Source organism: Aptenodytes patagonicus, chromosome 6, assembly GCF_965638725.1.
Source record: "Aptenodytes patagonicus chromosome 6, bAptPat1.pri.cur, whole genome shotgun sequence".
In the NCBI taxonomy this organism is placed as follows: domain Eukaryota; kingdom Metazoa; phylum Chordata; class Aves; order Sphenisciformes; family Spheniscidae; genus Aptenodytes; species Aptenodytes patagonicus.
The window spans coordinates 12,999,214-13,019,602 of NC_134954.1; the positions used below are offsets into that span (position 1 = coordinate 12,999,214).

Here is a 20,389-nt window from a genome sequence, read left to right on the forward strand (position 1 = left end):
ATGAAGGCATGACAAACTGGATTGCCCCAAAGGAATATGGCTTGTTGGGGTCCAACCACCATAAGAGGTCCAACCACTGAGGTCCTTCTGTGCCAGGGCTGGAGCCACAGTTGCACTTCCAACAGCAGGGTCCTTGCAGGTGGTGACTTGTCCTGGTGATGCCCAATGTGGACTGACAGATTCGGGCACTGGGAAATGGGATGGGCATTGGCATCCAATCCAGGATGGTGATTTAGAAACAAAAGGCAGATTTAATGTTGTGCTTCCTTCTTGTAAATGTACAGAGCTACCCTGTTCATTCAAGGGTTAAGCAGTCTGAGAGATGCAGCATCCAGAGCCAGGTATCTGTCAGGCCTGGTCTGGAGGCTCACCAAAACATGAGGATATATGGTTTTATTTCTGTTTTGTCATTTGGAGATTACTACTCAATGTCTGTAGGACAAGAAAGCTCCAGGGCATCTTAGGATATGCCCCGTGCTCCAAGAGAGGTTGTTGTTTTGGCTTTGCAACACTCATATGCAAAGGCAAGAACTGATGCCTGAAATGCTCCTTTTCCAAAGATTAAAAGGCACTGCCAAGGCTCTGCAAGATGACAGTGTTGCAAATCTTACCATGATCCAGTGCTGAGATCTGTTGGTTTCAGCAGCACCAATGTGCTGACAGATCTGTGTGTCTGCTTTTTGGTGATGGTAGATTTTTTCAGGAGGTTGGTCTGTGCTGCTGAACTCTGGTTGTAGCTCCCAGTTCAGAGCCTGGAAGGTAACATTGCAAGACTTCTTCTTCTTCACACCTGGGTCTTCGTTTTAACCAAACTTTCCTTGATCTAGTAAAACCCTGGTCCAAAGGAGCAGTTTCAGGGTATCATGGTGGATTTAGCTTTGGTTCCTCTGCTCTTAGATGCAGCTGAGGGACCCATAAAAGTCAGTGGAGGAACAGAGCAGGACTAACCAGATTAGCTCACTGGCTGTGACAGCCAGGGACTGAGACTTTTGCTACCTTCACCCAGCAGTGTGTGAGGTTTTGCAGACCTCAGTGTGAACAGAGCTTGTTGTCTCTTTTATACGATCTCAGCAGAGGGACTACGATGTGAAACAAAGTCCTTTCTTACTAATCCAGCTCTGGAGAGTCATCATATCCATCTCTGGGCTTTAGGGATATGATTCTTCCTTGCTTACAGCAATAGGTCCCATGCCACCCATCCTTACCTGTTATGGTCTCATTGAAACGACCTCATCTATCTTCATCTGTCCATCTGTCTGTAAGTAGCTCCAGCTGGAGACAAACAGCCCTCTGTCACCACAACTGTGTGCCCTCCTCTCTGACAGCAAGTGTGCCGTTCAACACCCGCTCCCATGCCGCTTGGGTTTCTCCATTGTGTGCCGAACTCTGGTGGGATGTTTAGCCATTTCTTCTCGATCCCATTGCATAAATGAGGCTAATTTCAGCCTGCCGTGATGTGTGGGCTCGCTGGGGGGAGTGTGTGGGAACATGACTATAAATCCAGAACTGAACATTTTCTTGTAATGGACGGGGTGGTGAAATTGCATTGCTGCCTTTAACCTCAAGCTGTCCTTAGACCAAGCCAGACTTCACAACCCCTACGCCAGTAAATCAAATAGCTTTTGAATCGATGCGCATAAAAGTCAAGAGAGAGAAGTTACAGATGGAAAAGACCTATTGTACCTTGAGTCTGTCCCGCTGCAGAGGGGGTAAGGCACTCTCAGGAATTTACGGTGTAGCTCCAAGCCTGCCCGCTGAGGCCAGGCAGGGTGAGAGTCATGCCTGGGGGAGACGTGGGATGGGGGGAGACTGCCTAAATTTCCTGCAGCTTTTCCATCCTGCTCATCTCTTTGCATTTCATTCCCTTGGCTTTATTTTTGGGAAAGCAAGCTGTTGTTGATTGTATATTCAGTAAACCTGATATGTTCGTTCTCCTGCTCATTGTTTTTCACTCAGGGCTATGCCTGACTTTTCTTTAGAAGCATGTTTTTCTCACCTAATATTTAGTTTAAGATTGTAGGAGCTGGGTATAAAACCTTCTGGGACGTTTTAATCTGCCAAGAGGCTGCCTGAAAACAGAAGTTATGCAGAGTATTTCAGTGGTCCCTATTTAGAAAACATCACCCCCGAATGCTGTGTTGCCCATTTCCCTTTCATCCCCTTGCCAACTTTTATTGGTTGTTTTAACCCCGATCTGCTGTCCATGTCCCCCATACCGTGCTCCCCTCCCCCTAGGGTTTCCATGTCTTTGAAAGTCCTGGTAACCAGAAGGTTCATGTGTTGTGCTTCACAATCATTTCAGACCAAGAATAATACAGCCGGAGCCAGCTGGATCCCTCACTCTGTATTGATACAACTATTCCCCTTAACCTGCCCACACTCCGCGCTACAACTGCAAATCTGAGGCTGAACTGGAGTGGTGATGGACAGCATTGTGAGCCCTGCTCCACGGCCACAGCCCTGCCTGGAAAGCACCCCCAGCAGAGCGTCCCACAACCAGGGAGCAGCTGCACTGGGGTGTTGTCCACTGGGGACCTTGCTAGGTTGAATGTGTTTTCCTGACATGGATCTTCTCAGAACCAGTGGTCCTGGTGGTTGCTCTAATTCCCTTGATCTGCAGCCAGTTTCTCCTGAGCAATCCTCCTCCGGCAAGGCCCTTGCTAAAAGCTGGCCCGTCCGGGTGATTGCTCCTCCTGGAGGTCTCCTCCTGTGAGCCTAAACAACACTTATGAGCGTGGTTAAGGACTGGAAAGGGACCCGGAGGGGCTGTGAGATAGTTGACATTGGAGATTGCTAGAACTCAACTGGAAGAGGCCAACCAATCCAATTTCAAAGTTATCCTGCATTGAGCAGGAGGTTGGACCAGAGACCTGCAGCAAAAGAGGGCATTACTTAGCAAGTTACTGCCTGGCTTTCACTTCATGAACATCAGGGGGTACATGTTGGGTTGTTGTGCCACCACTGCCTTTGGCTGCCAGATTATTTAGATTACTTTCCATGGTTTTGGTCTTTTAAGCTTTTTTGGCTAGCTTTTATTGTTCATCTCTTCATGAGCTTCTGCAGGCTCCTGCTTGTTTGTCCCTGGGTCACATCCTGGTTGGTAGATGGATGTTCTCCCCAGTCGTTGGCCATCTCAGAGTAAGCTTCTAGTCTGGGATGTTCATCCTTTCTTTATTTCCCCCTTGTCCATCCCATCAGTTTGTCTCCTGCTTTGGGAGTAATCAACTCTTCAATGCCAGGTAAGCTGGGAAAAACCAAAGCCAAAGACTGAAGGTAGAAATGCACACGGGGTGTGAATGTCTCCTCAGCGGGAACGTCTGGGAGAGCATGGTGGGGAACGTGGTACAGGAGGACTGGTTCTAGCAGTCTGTGACTCCCTACGGCACTATCAGTTCTCTGGGTGATTAACTGTTTGTTTCTCCCTTACTGAAAACTTGTCTTAGATTAAACCACCGTAACAGAAAGCTCAGGTTCTGGAGTGATCCCAAGTGTAGGTTAATATTTACAAGCTATCAGCTTTAGGTTTTATCTCCATCCCTTGCTAGCACAGAGTCAAAATCCTTTTAAAAATCCCTTTTGATCTTTCTGGTTCATGACATGGCTCTAGTCAGACACCTTCCATATGAAACTGGCAAATGTCTTAATGGAAATGTAAGTTTTTCTCATCCTTTCAGGGACTACTAACAAATGAGGAGCGCCCTACGTACAAGGGGTCATGGCTTTATAATGGAGCAGAAGTGATGGACAGTATCTCTGCAGGATATTCATGCTAGGAAATGTCAGAATGTTATTTCTGCCTCAATGGCTTAAGATCATCTGTTTACCTAATGGACTTACATTTGCATTTTGCAGGTGTTGTGTTAATATTAATGTGTTGTCTGAATTGTTAATATTCCTTCATTTCAATGTTACATTAACGAAGGCTGCAGGGGATGGAAAAAAGACCTGACTAATTAATTAAATGGGCAAAAAACATCTTTAACTTTCCGTCGTGCTGCCCTTTGCTTCCACCTAATGGGTCTTGGCATTTCTGGTCAGCAGCCATGTAACACTGCTGTATGGAGCACTCAGTGACAGACTTGCTAATTTTTCTGACCCATAAATCACTCGCGTAAACTTTTAACAGTGAGGAAAAGTGCCTTTCATTCCTGCTTCCTCCTTTCAGTGGGAAATGCAGCCTGATAACAGGCGGTTCTGGCCTGATGTGTGGGGCTGGAGAGTCCCGTCAGGAGAGGGGCTGTCTGCATTTCTTCAGGAATTCCTTCCATTCCCCTCTTAGCCAGACTCTGGATGACATTAATATTATGTGTCCATGAGAGTATTCTTGTCATAAGCTCTGCTTTCTTTGGAGCCAGTGGCATATCAGGCTGTATGTCTCAGGAATGTGGACTGCTAGTCCTGCTTTGGGTGCTGGCTGGGGGGTATCTCCCCTCTCCTGTGCACTGTCCCAGACCCAGCTTGGCTCTGGGCTCTTCTGCCCACCGGCAATTCCCATGGGCCGGAGAAAACTGTCTCGGGTCCCTGCTCTGGCCCTGGGCAGCACACCTGCTCAGGAGCATCCTAATGCATTCCCGAAAGTAAGGCTTGCCAGCCCAGGCAGTGATTGCCCCCATGAAACACGTTAGCTGAACACAGCATTGAGTTGTGTGCATTAGTGGTCACTGCTTATCCCTCCCCTGCGGCTCTGCGGAGAGGGAGCAGGGCCCTGGCCATTGTAGCTCCCTCTGAGAGGCGAGATCTCAGTGAACTGGTAGCTCCCTGGAAAGACAGTGCGGATCTGATACGGATCCATGGGGAACCAGGCTGGGATTCCCAGCCACACAGCTCCTGAAGCTAAACGCAGGGATTGCAAACCCTTTCCAGTGCTGCCGTCATCTTCCCCACAGAGAAATGCTTAGGCAGGGCAAAAGGGTTGTGTTTTAAAGGAGGACTTTTGAACAGCACCATCACTTTGATGCTGACATCCAGCATGAGTGGGGAGGTCTGTACAGCAGTGGCAGCACTGGAGGCATTTCTAGGAGGGGGTAGATGTGGGGCTGTGTGCCCACGCTGGGCAAACGGCACTCTGCGGGGTTCTTTGGGGCCCATGGAAAAAGGGGTTTCTTGACTCAGGAAGGCCACTCCTGGAGAGAGATCTTCCTCTGTCTGAGATGCTGAGGGTGAAGTCCTCTGCCCTGGGCTCAAAAATGTGATAGTTGTGAGAAAATTGTGAAGAACGGTGGAGCTGGGACCGAGGGAGCCTGCTGAAGTTGTGCTTGCATGTCCTGTGTGGCCCAGCACGTGGGTGCAGGTCTAAGCTTTCATCCCTGGCCCGTGACAGCTGAAGACACTGTTTTGCACAGAGGGGCACTTCAGCTTCATGCCAGGAGTCTGAAGGTTGTCGCCAATTTGCATGAAAAGGAGCAGACTGCAGTCATATTAACATTTAATGAAGAGGTGCAGCCCGCAGAGACTGCATCCTCTGCAACGCTCGCTCTTCAGTTTGATGATGTTTTCTTTGCCACTTGGATCAAGATGGGATGGAGGGTGGTGGGACAGACAGGCGTTGCCTTTATCCCTTCCATACAAACCACAGATGAAGTTGAGGAGCTCCAGGCTGCGTGGGGAGTATTTGCCATCCGTGCAGCCGAGCACCAAGAGCTGCTGGAGGCCCCGTGACTGACTTGTGCTGTCTTCGGCACCCTGACGTCTGGCCTGACGTCGTGCTGCCAGATTAAGTCAGCTCTTTTATGTAACGGGGCTGCAAAGTGCTGTCGATATTTTCAAAGGAACTTAGGCAAATGGTTGAGGTTTTTCTAGCGGTCTAAATCCCTGTGTGCAAACCCAGTACATCAGGCTTTAAGCAATTAATTCCTAATCATGCTGAATGCCTTCAGTAGCCCAGCTTTAGTACTGAGAGCTTAAAATGGTTTTCCACCATACCGCAGTTAATTTGGATAAAGCAAAGAGAGTGGTCTCCTGGCATTTCCAGCCTCAAGGTGTGAGAGTGGCCAGTAAGTGACATTTGTATTCAGAAACCCTCCCATGCATTTGTGTTGTAGGCATCTATTACCAGGAAGGCACCATAGCTAATAAAAAGGGCATTCATTATACCCCGGAAAGGGAGTTCATTAGAGGGAAAAGCCATTCTAGCTTAGTAAGAAATGAATCTAAAACTGCCTCAGAGCTGCTATTCTCATCAAGTTTCAATGTTAACAGTTTTAACCAAGAGCTAATTGAGCAATCTCAGAAAGTGGAGTAATTCCATTATTCAGCTCTGCTTTGTTCAAGGCTACCGCTAGCTGCGAAAGGAGCACAAATGACTTTCATCAAGCCAGGAACCACCAGCATTCTTGCCTTTTACTACTTTTTCTTTCAAAAAAACAGTAGGGCTTTTGGGCTTTTGGCAACTGTCGTTGGCAAAGGGAGCTCCACACCAACATTGCAACGCTCATATATAACACTGCGGTCCAATTTTTTGGATAATAGGGGATTTGATTTTCGTAACTCTTCAAGCAGCAGTGCTGTTTTGGAGTGCGTGGCTGAAGATGCTCCTGTTCGCTGGATAGGCAGAGTGTCACCAGGAAGACAGTACACCGTTCTTGCAGGATTTTGCATGGAAAAGAGCCATCGCAAGCACCGGTCCAGCTACTCGCCAAAGACCATTCTGTCATTGGCTGCGCTCTCAGGAGATGTGGGATTAGCTCATGTTGCTTTTAGAAGAGCTTTTATAGAAACCTCTCAAGTTCCTTTGCTTCATGGAAGAGCTGTAATCAAAAATAAACGTACATGATTTAAAGAAAAGAAGAAAAAGTCATACCCCATCCAGCGTCTTTGGACTTCACGCTTTGGAGAGAGTTTGTTGGTTAAACTGTGGTGCTGTTTCTTTACCATTTTCCTTCAGCTGATACTGCTGCTGCTGTTGGATGTGCACAGGACTGTTTGCAGCCTTTTGTGGAAGGTGACTTTCTCTTGGTGAATGCAGCAGGATTTAGAGTCCTATTCCCAAGAGGTGGCTGTAGATCTCTTGTTTGTTATGAGATTGCACTGCGGTGATAATCCCCTTCAAGCCAGCAGAGAGCAAGGGCTGTCAGCGATGTACTGCCCTTAGAAGGGGACATATATCCATTAGTGTCTTTAGAGCCCTCTCAGACACACCCAAACAGATGAGGGCTTCCTTTTCTCAGCACTAGCCTCTCATGCCACTGTTTGCTTCAAACACAAACCAAGTGTGATGCCTTCAAAGCTCTTCTGTCTTATCCCTATTGGGATCCAGCATGGAGCTGGACACCTGAGTCAGACACATAGCTATAGGTTGAGAAACCAGAGGCCTTGACTGCTGGTTGAAGCACAAACCCATGCTGAGCCGGGATAGTAAACCCATCTGGAGATGGAAAGGAGTTTGAACAGCAAAAGCCTTGTTCCCTGTGCAGGAGGGAGCAAGTGCTGTGATGGGGAGACAAGATGGAGAAGAGCAGATGGGATTTTGTAATGGGATAGGGGAAAGAAGTTTGGTAACCTTTGCAGAAATGATTTGGTCACATTTGGCTCAAGTCTGAGATGCTGGAAAGATGCTGGGATTTGCCTGGTGGCAGCTCACCCAACCAGATGGACCACCATTGGAAGGGGGCTCAGACTCCAGCTCAGGATGGTTCAGCTCCGTGCCTTTGGGAGCAGGTTTCCACAATGAGCTACACATGAAGAAAGGACCAACTTCTCCAGTCTGTCAAAAGCAAAAAAAACTCTGCCATGGGAGAGCTACATGGTGTTTTGGGTTTATCTCTGAGTCTACGCCTCAGCTATGAGAACACTTCCAACACCTGGATACACCCAGTGGTTACATCTTGCAGGAGGGGATGGAGGTGAAGAAGACAGTGTGGGGGAAGAGCTGTGCTCATCTGTTCAGCCCTACCTCACTGCCCTTTGCTCTGAAGCCTGCAGGTCTGTTACGCTGGTGGAACAGCAGATGTTTTAATGTTGCTTTGCTTTAACCAAGCTGCCTGCCTCGTTCCTGCACTTACTGGATTGCAAACAAAGTACTCCTTGTCTCTCCCTTGCAGCGAAGCTTGCTTAGCTAATGTCATTTGTCAGGTTAATCAGGGAGAGTGGGCATTTCGATGGCTGCTGTATAGCCTGGCCGCATTGCCATGGAGACAAGCAGCCAAATAGGCATTTTACTTGCCCCGCTTTCTCTGCAGAGATTTGGCATGAGAAACCAATATTTTATTTGCCGTCAACCAACCAACTTGCTGAGGATGCGAGTAGTTTTTCAAGGTTGCTATCAAGAGATTGGGAAGGGTCTAGCTAACATTTTACGGAGTAAATAGTAATGCTGCTACTAAAGCAATTCCAGGGTCTGAATGTGCAGCTCCTCTTCCTGCATCCACAGTTGCGTGGCTCTGGTAGGAGCTGTGTGAGAGGAGTTACAGCCCAGTAGCTTGGGTTCGGGGCTGTCATCGAGGTGTCATCAGTCCTCTTCAGCTGGATGGTTTCATAGGTGGCTATTTGCCTACGGGAGCCATGACCATCATTTAAGATACTTTGAAAAGCACCAAGTCCCTGTGTTCAAGAGCATCTCAGGAGCCTGAAAGCTCCCCGGCAGTCGGTGGGATTTAGGAGCCAGCATGCCTCAATCACGTTTGAAACTCAGAGGCGAGTGCTTTTGAAAACCGTACACTCCAGCTGACCTCTTGCATAAGGCAGGCTATAGAGTTTCACCCACTAACTCCTGCACCAAACTCATAACTCATAAGCAAAATCTGGGTATTGAAAGAGCCGGCAGAAGATGCTTAACGCATGTTACAGAGCTCGCAAGCCATCCCGCCCCTCCCTCTTCTCCTTCCTGCATGTGCATGTGTTAAATGATGCATTGAACAGGTTTGGAAACGCTCCCTCCTGCAGCCCCGGCGAGCAGGACAGCCAGGATCTGGAGGCACCTACGGGAGGGACAGCCACCTGCTAACCCCCAGCCCTCTCCACGGGACAGTGGAGGAAACCTCCATCAGCACAGAAAGGGCAAAAGTTCAGATCAGATTGTTTATGGGATTTTATGGAGCCAGGAGCCAAGGATAGCTCAGCTAATCCAGAGGAAACTGTAGCAATGGCGTTAGAATGCATTTCACATGGGATTCATTCAGCGCGTGTTCAGATGGACCAGTCTTTCTGTCTCCATTTTTTTAGCCATGAAATATTTTTCTTTGCACTCCTGTCTGCCAGCCACACCGAGCCAAACTCCGAGCTAGGCTGTTTTAAGAAAAAAGGAAAAAAAAAACCAAACCCTCTTGTCGTTTGACCTGCCGACGAGTTAGCAGGGCTTCAGCATGGCTCCCAGGAATGCCAGTGCCAGGCGCAGGTCTGGCCCCTGGCTGCTGTCAGCCAGCCTCTGCTCCTGCCTGCCTCAGCGTCCATTGCTTTTTTCCAAGCCACAGCGTAGCGCTTGCTGAGTCGAAGCCCTGGTGAGGACGCTAGCTAAAAGTGCAGCTAAAAGGCCACGTGGGGAGGGCGGGAAGGCAGCAGCTTCGCTGTGCCTGCTGCTCCTCAGCACCTGAAGCCATGCCAGCTTCACGGGCTGTCCCAGTCCTCGTTCATCCTCCTGAGTCTCCAATGTCCCGTGCAGAGTCTCAGTGTGAGCCCCACATGGGAATAAGATTTTCCTGTTAGGTGCAGTGAGACTGCCACGTTAAGCTATTCGTTGCAGATCTTGGCTCCCTGCTTGTGTCCTGAGCCACAGACCCCGTTCCTCTGCAGAAGAGGTGACCTGGCTTAACTCAGGGTGCAGGTGCCAGCACCTTCACTGTCCTCAGCCCTTTCCCTCTGACCCTGGCAGGCTCTCACATGCTCTGGATTAGCCCAGCTGTGACCTGTCCCTTCTGGAAGCTGCTTTCCTCTCTTGCCCTCCCTGGGGACTAAATCTCGATGTTTGAAACAAACCTGTCTAGGAGTTAGCACAGAGCAGCCCCACACTGTTCACCCCTTTCATGCTTGCAGGGCTGCTGCAACAGGGTGCGTGTGGGGAGCAGCTCTGTGACCCCTGGGTGATCCAGAGCTGGGAAGGACCCTCCATCCCTGCAGGGTGTTTTGGCATCAACTTACAGGGCAGTGAGCCTTTCTGGGCCGCCATGGTTCGTTAACCTGAGCTGAAACGAACTGACCCATTGGGTCCTGGAGCTTCTCTTCCCCCTGGATACAGGGCAGTGTCCAACCTCATCTGCATTATCTGCTCCTTGGAAGCACAAACTCCAGCCGCGTCTCGCAAAGTCAACACCTGCCTTTGGGTGATTGAGCAAGACAAGTACCTTTTCAACTCTGAATATCTGTGGTCACATCCCGTGCACCCTGCCACGGGTGCAAAGCTCCCGGGTGCTTCCTGATAAGATTTTCCTGCCCATGCGGTCAATCCAACCGTGTGCCGGGTACCTCCTCTTGATGGGGGCTGTCTTGGATGCTGTCTGGGGGCTGGTGCTCCAGGTGTGGACACATTAAAGGGAGAGAGAATGGGATTTTGCAGAGCAAAGTGGGAAGTATGTGCTGTTAGTTTTCCTTAGGGTGTAAAAGCATCCCTGGTAGGAGAGCGCTCAGGTATTAGCTTCAGTGCTACCTGCAACATCAGAACAAGGATATCTCCAGGAAAATTTAAAAGCCCCAAGCCCCAAAATGGTAAAACAAAATTCAGAACTTAATAATCAGGTGGAAATTGCATCCAGCCCAAAGTGTCACTGGAGGTAAGAGGTAAAGGCTTCACACGCTAGTGCGCAACAGGAGCAAGAACAGCAGGGGCTGCTTGAGCAGCTTGCTTAGAGTGTTCATCTCTAGGACATGAGATAAGCACGTTGCACCTGTGACAAAGAAGAGATGCTATTCACAGGTGTTTATTGATTTGTCTTTAAAAATGGGTTTGCACCTCACTCCGTAGAGGCCACTTTTCGAGGGAGGTACAGGAACTCCATGGCCAGCCTTTGCCCACATGTGCATCTGTGTAGCTGGCGCTAGCGCTGGAAACGTTTCCCTTTTTCTTTGCACCAAAGCCCGCGGGAAGGAGAGGTGCTGCGTTTCGCAGCCCGCGCTCTTTGCTGTGCATTGCTGTGAGCTGACTTGGGCAGAAGGGGCTTCCCAGGTATGAGCGTGGGCCAGCACAACCTTGCACGTGTCCTCAGACCTCCATTCCCCACGTGCCGTCTGCAAGCGCGGCAGCTGGGTGAGAGCTGGTGGGTCCACCCACACCCAGGAGATGGGGATAGCTGTGCCATAACCCACTGGGTGCTGCTCCCTGCCCTGCCTCCCACCCCTGGGTACTGCACAGCCGGGGTGCCCAGCACCCTTGGGCCATGCTGTCCCGCAGCCCCCCAGAGCCGGTGGCCATAGAGGGACCGATGTTGCCATCTGCTGGCTCAGCTGCACAGGAGCAGCAAGAGCTTGGCTGAGCCCTCTTGGAAGTCGCCCATCACGAGCATGTAGGGACCCCGCTCCCACGGCGGGCTGCGGGTGCATTGCCCACCCCCTGACCCAGCCCTTGGCCTTCTGTTAGCGTCTGCCCATTGGCAGGTGCTTCGGGGGTCAGGATGGGTGGCCCATTCCCACTTAGGCTGTGCTGCTCCCCACCCCGTCCCGCACTGCCCATGCGAGAGGGTGTCCCTCCTGCCCTCCCTGCGGGGTCTGAAGTATTGACCTCTGGCACAACACGCTCTGGGAGAACCCACGAGGCTTTTATTAAGGGAGCTCCTTCCCATTAAAGACAGACATTTCCACCACTGATTATCATCGTCAGGTGCTTATTCCTCCTCTGGGCTTGTCTTTATTTCCTTTCTCTTTTGAGTTCTTGGCAAGTACTCCCAGGCTGGGAACGTATCACTGCTGTAGCAGGTACCCTGGAGCACAGCACCCTGCACATCTCACCTGGCCAGTCCCCCCAGCGATGGCCAGGGTCGGGAGCTGCAGGACCACCAGCTCCAGCCCGGGCTCCCCCACTAGCCCTGCAAAATCGCTGCTTTGCCTGCAGTAGTGATGGGGCTGAGCCAGCGTAACCAGTGACAGCTCACTCAGGCATTGCTCAGAGGATGAATTTACTTCTGTAAATTTATTATCTTTTTTGGCAATTAGCACCAGTTAGGAGCCCTGGGAATACATGCAGCAAATAGCAGGAAGCCCAGTTAAGCACATCTCTCTGCCACAGTTAAAGAAGTCTCCTGTGGCACAGCCCTACAGCTGGTAGCACAACTCATAAATGCTCCAAAGATGATCTCTAGCACTGGGATTGCTTTTCTTTGCAGTGTGTAGCCCCGGAGATTTCCATTCAATGCATGTACATTCAGAGGCAAAAGTGGGGGGGGCTCACCTCAGCCTGGAGTACCCCCAGCAGTCTGCAGGTCACATGGAGGAGCCCCCAGAGTCCTTGCATCACCTGAATGCTGAATGCAGCCCCACGGCGAGCTGCGCTGGTGGCTTGCCCTGCCTGGGGGCCACGCTGCATCTTGCTCTGGGTGGAAGCCCAGCGCGAAGGCCAGGCTCGGTGGCTGGGCTTGACCACACATGTCGAGCTCAGGATGGGGGAGCGAGGGAGACGCTGTTTTCTCTGGCCCGGGAAGACAGCGATGTGTGTTTGTTTTCCATGCTATCTCTCACACAGTGTTTGTTTTGCTTCTCGAGCGTTTCAGGAGATAAAATGACCTAAAGGGAGATTATTTTATCCTAATTTAAGCTGTCAATTTATCACTGACTTCTGCTTGTCTGCGCCAGCAGGATGGCTTGCTCGGAGTCCCCGGGGAAACCTCAGCTAGAAAGTGAGAATTTGGGGGGGGGGATTTGCTGCAGTCTCACATCTAATCTTTGCTTATAACAGCAACTACAAGCTGCTCCCCTGTCCCACCGTGTTGTATTAGTTCCCATCACTATGGACTGGCTTAGCTTCCCAGGGGACTCCCCTCTCTAACTGGGGCCCGGGGTTGTTTTTCTCATGCTGCAGGCTGGTAGAAGAGTTCATGCTGCTCGCGAACATGGCTGTGGCTCATCAGATCTACCGCTCCTTCCCCGAGCAGGCCCTGCTTCGCCGCCACCCCCCACCCCAGACCAAGCTGCTGAAAGACCTTATGGAGTTTTGCAACCAAGTTGGCCTTGACATCGACTTCAGCAGCGCAGGGACCCTGCACGTGAGTGCATCAGCCCAGCGGGGAGCAGGGCCATGGGGGCAAAGGGTGGGCAGCTACATGATGGCATGTTTGCGGCAGCGTGTGGTTTATTCCCTGTCCCCCTCTGCCCAAGCAGAGCTGACAACTATCCCATGCCAAAACAAAACACCTCCCTCACTCGCTCTTGACACCACCAGCTGCTGGGCAAGGGTGGCCCAGCCTGTCCCAGTCAGCCGATGTGCACAGAGCTTAGAGCAGGGTGAGGAGGACCTTGCAGGTGACCCCAGTGCTGCCCTCTCTGCAGTGGGAAGGATGTTTCAGTGCAGGGGCACTCACTGGGACACCCACGTTTTCTTTCTCTGCCTTCTCGGCAGGTCCTGGGCAGGGTACTTGCTCTGTACCGCAGGAAAAGTAGCTCTGCAAGGGGGTGTTTCTGTCTGGGCTGCTGAAGGTCTCAGGGAGGGCAGCGTGGGGAGCGGGGACTGGGAAGGACTGGAGAGCATTGCTGGGAAAGGTCAGATGCAGCCAGCGCGGGAGGTATCAGACCGATCCTCCACTAAGCATGTCCTGAGGCTGAACTCCAGCTGAACAGCACAGCACAAGTTCCAGGATTTTCTTTACTCGCCGCAACTGAACTGTGGCTAATCCTCTGTTAATCCCATCCCCGCTGGCCTCCCGCACACCCCTCTGTCAGCTGGGACTGCTTTCCCCGCTTGCTGGCTGCACCGAGGCTATGTCAGCAGACGTGGGGCTGCGCGCTCGGCTCCTCTTCCGCACTTTGAACCCTCCAGCCCTTCCTCGCCGCTAGCCCCAGGCAGTGACCTCCTGTATCAACATCTCCCCAGAGTCCCATTAGTCCATGCACTGAAGCTCTCAGTAGCTGGACGGGAGCCAGGCGTGTCTGAGGACAGAGCCAGCAGTCCTGGGTGCTCCCTGCCACTGACCCCCAGGGGGTGGGTGAGCTCTCGGAAGGACTGTGTATGCAGTCCTGTTGGGGCTGCTGGGACCAGAGCAAAACCCAATTTCACATGTGCTTTTTGGTTTACGAGGAGGTTTGCAGGGAAAGGAGGAATTTGGCTCTGACGAGCTGCTGTTTGCCCCAGTAAGGTCTGTCGGGGTCCCCCTGCCACCATGGCTTGCCAACACTGAATGCTCTCTCTCTTTTCTCCTCCAGAAAAGCTTAAATGAAACATTTGGTGCTGACAAATACTCCGAAGCCAGGAAAGAAGTGCTGACCAACATGTTCTCCAGGCCCATGCAGGTGAGAACACCACTGTGCTGTCAGACACGTCTGGCTGTAGCTGTCTGCTGTGGCTCCATCTTCAGCCCTCGCCCCTTCTGTGTTACCATAGCTGGTTGTTATGTAGAGGGAGAGTGAATGGACACCGAACATGGTGCTGCAGGGCTGCCAGCAGCTAGCTTCCCCCAGTGCCTGCAGCCCCATGCAGCTGGCAGTGGGGGTATACCCTGGGCAACAGAGCTTCACTGGATGGCAGGGTCAGGCTGAGCCTTTCCTCGTCCCCCTGTTATTACTGGTTGGGATGTTTCCCCCTTGAGGTTGCATACAGGATGTTAGCAGACTAGCAGAGACCCAGCCTGCTCCATGAAGAGCTGGTGTCAGGCTCATGGCTTATGTTTGTGCCATTTCCTCATGTCACGGTATCCAAACTGGTCCAAAGAAGGAATCAAGAGTGAGGATGATGTAAGGTTATAGAACTGGCCATAAGCACAGTCTGGTACCCAGACACATGCTCTTAAAGCAGGGAAGCTCTGGAAAGCCTTTGGTCTCCCCCCAGACCAAGAGACCTTCTGTGAAGGTGTCTGTGATGGAGGCTTGTGCTGCTCACACTGATTGTCATGTTTGGTGCGTCTGCAGCTCAGGACACTTATTTGGGCTCTCATCACCATCAAAAAAAGTTTTTGTGAGGCATCTGCCTTTCTGTGTTTGCAGCTGGGCATGGCACAGCCTCTTCTGAGGGAAGCCCTACCCCACAGGGAGAAGGGGCATGTTCCTGAAATGGTCTGTCTACTGTGGCCTGCTTATTGCTGCAGGAATGAATCATCTTCCCAACATCACTCATTTCACTGCCACTCTTCTAATTAGCTTATTTGCTCCATTTACTCATTAGCAGTTGCCTGAAGCCCTGCTGTACTTTGGCGACTTAATGCTTGCTTGCAAGTGGGATTGGGGACTGAAGCCGTTCAGTAAATCACCCACTCATGTATGTGTCCAGCTCAGGAGTGCTGCTTTGTAAAGTGCAGGGAGTGTCTTCTGGAGCTGGCTGTGTTGTCCCAGATCCTGTGTCCTGCTTTGACTTGTCCTGGTTCCTTCTGTCACATCTCCCTTTTCTAGTGGAAGGTACTAACAGGTGAATGCACTGGTGACATACATTCCCTGGCGTCCCTCTCTGGTCCTGCTGACTGTGGTGCAAGCCTGGGCTTTGCCAGCAGCAGCACTTGGAGCAAGCCTGGCTGTGGGCCAGGAGGGATGAGCAAGGAGAAGGCAACTTGGTTCTGCCCTGGCACCAAGGAGGAGATGAGCTTTTTGGGACCCACTGACTTGCTGAAATTTTGCCTCTGTGCTCACCTGAGGCTGTGGTCTGAGAAGTGATGGGTGTCCTTTGAGATACCTCCCAGTGGCTCTTGTTAAGCTTTAGCCCTGTGAATATGTGTTAGATCTATACGCAAAAGAGGTATTAAGGTTTTGGGGATGAAGTCTTCTGCGGAGTAGATACCAGACAGAGAGTTTGGGGAAGAAGAAAGAGGAACTTTTAAAGGAGATATTCCATGAGACGTGATTTTGGCAGGAACTAGACTCATTTCATTGTCAGAAGGCCAAGGTGCCCGTGTGTTCAGGTGTGCTGTGCAGTCCACTCGGGCCTGGCAAACCAGCTGTCTGGCACACCCCCATAATAGGCAAAACCCAGTTTGCAGCTGAGCCCGTCGGCCCTGCAGGGCAGCCTGTGTCTGGATGGCAAGCAGCCTTCCCATCTGCTGGCATTCCCGTCTGCTGGTGTTCCCTGGCAGGATGGTATTGCCACGCGTGATGGGGTGCTCTCATTATTGGAAGTGGTGCATGAGCCAGAAGAAGCAGAAATCTGTCTTGATCCTGAGGTGAGCTTATGCAGTTGGCCATTTGCTGAACTGTTGTCTAGCTTGGAAATGGATTTTCAGACTTGCCCAAAGCCATCGGCCAGGTGAGCAGATGCTCTCCTCCTGTCTTTAGGGCCGCTCTCCAGTATGACCCAGGATGTGCTCACGGTGGTGGATCCATATGACCTCCAGTCCATAAGGAAGGACCATGGTGCTGTGGGGGCAAGAGACATCAGTGTTGCTCTCTGTGGTGTCTGGTCCCTGACCACACTCACTGCGGGGTGGACTCACAGCTCCCCAAAATCCTGAGCAGTTCAGATTCCCACCATTGTTCCTGCTGCTAAATGCAGAGGACGGGTAGTGCAAAGCCGTGTCAGTGCCCCTCGGAAAGGGCAGACGGCTACTAAGCGGAAGGAGCTTTCCCTGGGAGGAGGATTTTTTGCTGTCTGCCACCAGTATTAGAGCAGATGGAAGAATGGCCCCATCCTGCCCGTGTCCCTGGATGTCGTGGTCCCTCATGGGAGAGAGGACAGATCTGAGTGTTGGCAGCTGCGGAGCACAGCCATGCAGGGACCCATGCCGGTGTCGACGGCTGGGCCATCGCTCTGACAGATGGCGTGGTGAGACCGTCTGGTCAGGGCACTGAGGAGTCACCCGTATCCCTGCACACATCTCAGCTCCCAGTGATAAAGCTGGTGTTTCAGGGACAAGGCTGCAGTTAAATTAGCCAAAACAAGCTGCCCACAGGTCGTGGGCACGACCACCCATGGTCGCGCCACACCTGCATCTTCCATCTTCGCTGCGTGCTGGTGGTCAAGACATCAGCCTCTTGGAGGAGGAAGGAGATGGGAAGCAACTAGTAATGTGTGTGTCTGGGGGACTGCCTGGATTGCCATGTCAGGAGCCTTGTAACAGATGAAGGAGCAGTGACATACCATTTTTCAGGGGCTCAGTCACTCGGGGATTCAATCTGTCCGTGAGAGCAAAGCCACCCCTGGCTGGCTGGGGCTGATTTATTTCCAGGCTCCTTGCAGTTCTCCAGGGATTGTGGCAAATCCTGGGGATTTGAGACCACTTGTGAGTCAAATCTGTTAATGGGAAAACATCTGCTTTATGCCAGGCTGATATCACTGGGTAGCGCTGTCATGGTGGCGAGGAAGGGTATCAGGTACGTGTCAGACTGGCCTCCCTGCAGTGTGTAACCTTAACACAGCCCAGAGGAGTATTTTTACTATGATACCCAAGCTGATGCCAACCTCAGTGAGGGTCATGAGATGGCAAAAGGGTGTCAAAAATGGTGCTGGACCCAGCAGCGACTGGGTTCAGCCAGCACATCCATCAGGAAGAAGTGCCACAGACAACAGCAAGCAGCGCGGGACCTTCAGCATCTTTTCTAACTTTAAACAAAGCAAGGGTTGTCCTGCACTGCTGGGCATAGGGAAGGGATGAGACCTTCCCAGTGGCTGTCCTGTAGCAGGGATTTTGGCCTGTGCTCTGCTCTCTACATACCTGGCATTGCAGGGACCTTCCTCCCTTCTGCCCAGGAGCCTGGCATAAGTGCCTATAAATCCCCTGTAAGTTCATGCTGTCTGTCTGCCCAAGGGCACTCATCTGCTCCCGCAGCAGCCTCCACCGCTCAGCGTGTCTCCCTGCCCGACCACGCAGAGCCTTGTTCGGTGGGAGCCGAGCTAATTGAGTGGAGACTGTACTTCGTGGAGTCCATCAGAAACAATTTAATTCTGGGTTGTGGAAATTGGCAGCTGCCGCAGCTCCTATCCCAGCTCCTGGGTCTCATAATAAGGCCGGGACCGATGCTGCTTTTTTTAACCTGCTCTATTTACTTGCCCGGATCAGTGTGTTGCTGCTCAGCAGGAGCTGGCTGTGCCGCTGGGCTGGAGAGCGGAGGATACAGCTGCCCAAACCGTGGATCCCAGGACAGCTCTGTAATCAGAGCTGGCTACTCCTGTTTTTTTTAAATCACTTGCTCTTATTTTTAAACGGGTTCATTCAATCGCCACTGTGCCGTGACCCCACCGCAACCCCCCTGACCCACACAGCCTCCCCTCCCCGCCTGGGCTCAGCCCCGTTGTTTTCCCAGTCCCGAGGGCTGGTGTTTCACAGATGTAAAAATAAAAGCTGTAACATGTGGGATAACAGGGGCGGTGCAGCCAGGAGAGGTTCCTGCTGAAGAGGCTGCTGGGCAGCACAGTGCCGCCGTGGTCCCAGTGTTGGTTTAGACGGGCAGTCCAGCCGCTCGGCTTCCCAGCTGTCGTCGTGGGATGGAGCAGCGGGTATCACAGCGGGGCTGTCTCCTCCTCCTCGGTGAATGGAGGAGCCACTTATCCCGGCCCCCAGTGCTCTCCAAGCAGGCGCAATGGGTGTGTGGAGTCTGCAGCCAGGCCCAGAGCCAAAGAGCCTGGCATGGGAGCCGCTCTGTGAGACCCCGTGTTGGGAGAGCATCCGCCGTGGGCATGGGACAGGCTGGGCTCTCCCGTGGAAGACAGGGGGATGGCGAATGAGCCCCAGGGCCTGAGCAGAAGCAGGAGACTGCTTAAACCCATGTGTGAAAGTTCATAGAATCATAGAATCATTAAGGTTAGAAAAGACCTCTAAGATCATCGAGTCCAACCGTCAACCCACCACCACCATGCCCACTAAACCATGTCCCTAAGCGCCTCATCTACACATCTTTTAAATACTTCAGGGATGGTGACTCAACCACTTCCCTGGGCAGCCTGTTCCAATGTTTAACCACTCTTTCAGTAAAGAAATTTTTCCTCATGTCCAATCTAAACCTCCCCTGGCGCAACTTGAGGCCATTTCCTCTTGTCCTATCACTTGTTACTTGGGAGAAGAGACCCACCCCCACCTCGCTACAACCTCCTTTCAGGTAGTTGTAGAGAGCGATGAGGTCTCCCCTCAGCCTCCTTTTCTCCAGGCTAAACAGTCCCAGTTCCCTCAGCCGCTCCTCATCAGACTTGTTCTCCAGACCCTTCACCAGCCTCGTTGCCCTTCTCTGGACACACTCCAGCACCTCAATGTCCTTCTTGTAGTGAGGGGTCCAAAACTGAACACAGTATTCGAGGTGCGGCCTCACCAGTGCCGAGTACAGGGGCACGATCACTTCCCTACTCCTGCTGGCCACACTGTTTCTGATACAGGCCAGGATGCCACTGGCCTTCTTGGCCGCCTGGGCACACTGCCGGCTCATGTTCAGCTGGCTGTCAACCAGCACCAAGTTGATGCAATCCTTGGGGCCAGGCAGAGTCAGCTGGCAGCCAGCAGCTCCCTGCAGTGGCTTTGCCCGCTTTGCTCTGTGCTCAGTTCCTGCAGCGCCCGCCTTGTCCCTGCGCAGCCCAAACTGAGCAGCAGGTGAAGGACCATAGACTGCTGGAGCTCTGTCTCGCAGGCACAGACCCCTCCAGCCTCATGCAGGGTCCGGCCACCATCCTTGCTCACACCCTTCCCTCGCTTCTCACCCCTTTCAGATGGCTCTCTACTTCTGCACCGGTGTCCTGGAGGACGAGACCCTCTTTCGCCACTATGCCCTGAATGTGCCCTTCTACACGCACTTCACCTCGCCCATCCGCCGCTACGCGGACGTCATTGTGCACCGTCTCCTCTCTGCCTCGCTCGGTGGGTGCCGCCCGGCCGCTTGCGGAGCAGCTCTGGGTGGTGCGAGGGGAGGGGGTGGCTGTGCCCGGCACAGGCAGGACTGATGGATTCCTGCCTTGCCTGCCATGGGTGCTGGGTGCTTGGAGTCTGCGTCCCACGGGGCAGGTCCCTGGCACATGGGTGCCCTCAAATAACAGGGACACGGAGGTGAGCTAGGCATCTGGATCCAGGGTGCCATGGCATGGCTCTGGAGCAGGAGGGAGCACGGGCACGTCCTTGTCACTTGTCCCCTTCCCAGGTGCCAGCTCCCCCATCAAGATGGAGAAAGAGGCCATCCAGAGACAGGCAGATCACTGCAACGACCGGAAGATGGCTTCCAAGAGGGTGCAGGAGCTCAGCGCTGACCTCTTCTTCGCCATCTTCGTCAGGGTAAGAGCCAAGACTATCTTCCCCTGAGGCATCTCTGGATTCCCCCATGAAGGCTCAGCCTAGATGCCACCGGGCAGAGGGCTGTGTGGCTGCCCAGCTGGCCTTGGGGAAGGCAAACAGTGAGGGGACACACTGAGCAACCACCTGGAGGA

At 52.3% G+C, this 20,389-nt stretch overlaps 1 protein-coding gene across 4 annotated transcripts in view; it reads left to right on the top strand.

Annotated features, from left to right (window-relative positions):
• The window catches only part of DIS3L2 (DIS3 like 3'-5' exoribonuclease 2), a 198,186-nt gene that overhangs the window by 173,466 nt on the left and 4,331 nt on the right, over positions 1-20,389 (top strand). For 3 of the 4 annotated variants that reach the window (XM_076341193.1, XM_076341190.1, XM_076341194.1), the window contains 4 exons: positions 12,938-13,121; positions 14,275-14,361; positions 19,682-19,829; positions 20,107-20,237. In XM_076341193.1, the coding sequence (XP_076197308.1) occupies positions 12,938-13,121; positions 14,275-14,361; positions 19,682-19,829; positions 20,107-20,237 (550 nt within the window). The remainder of the gene's footprint in view (positions 1-12,937; positions 13,122-14,274; positions 14,362-19,681; positions 19,830-20,106; positions 20,238-20,389) is intronic. The other variant, XM_076341191.1, reaches the window with a different exon arrangement.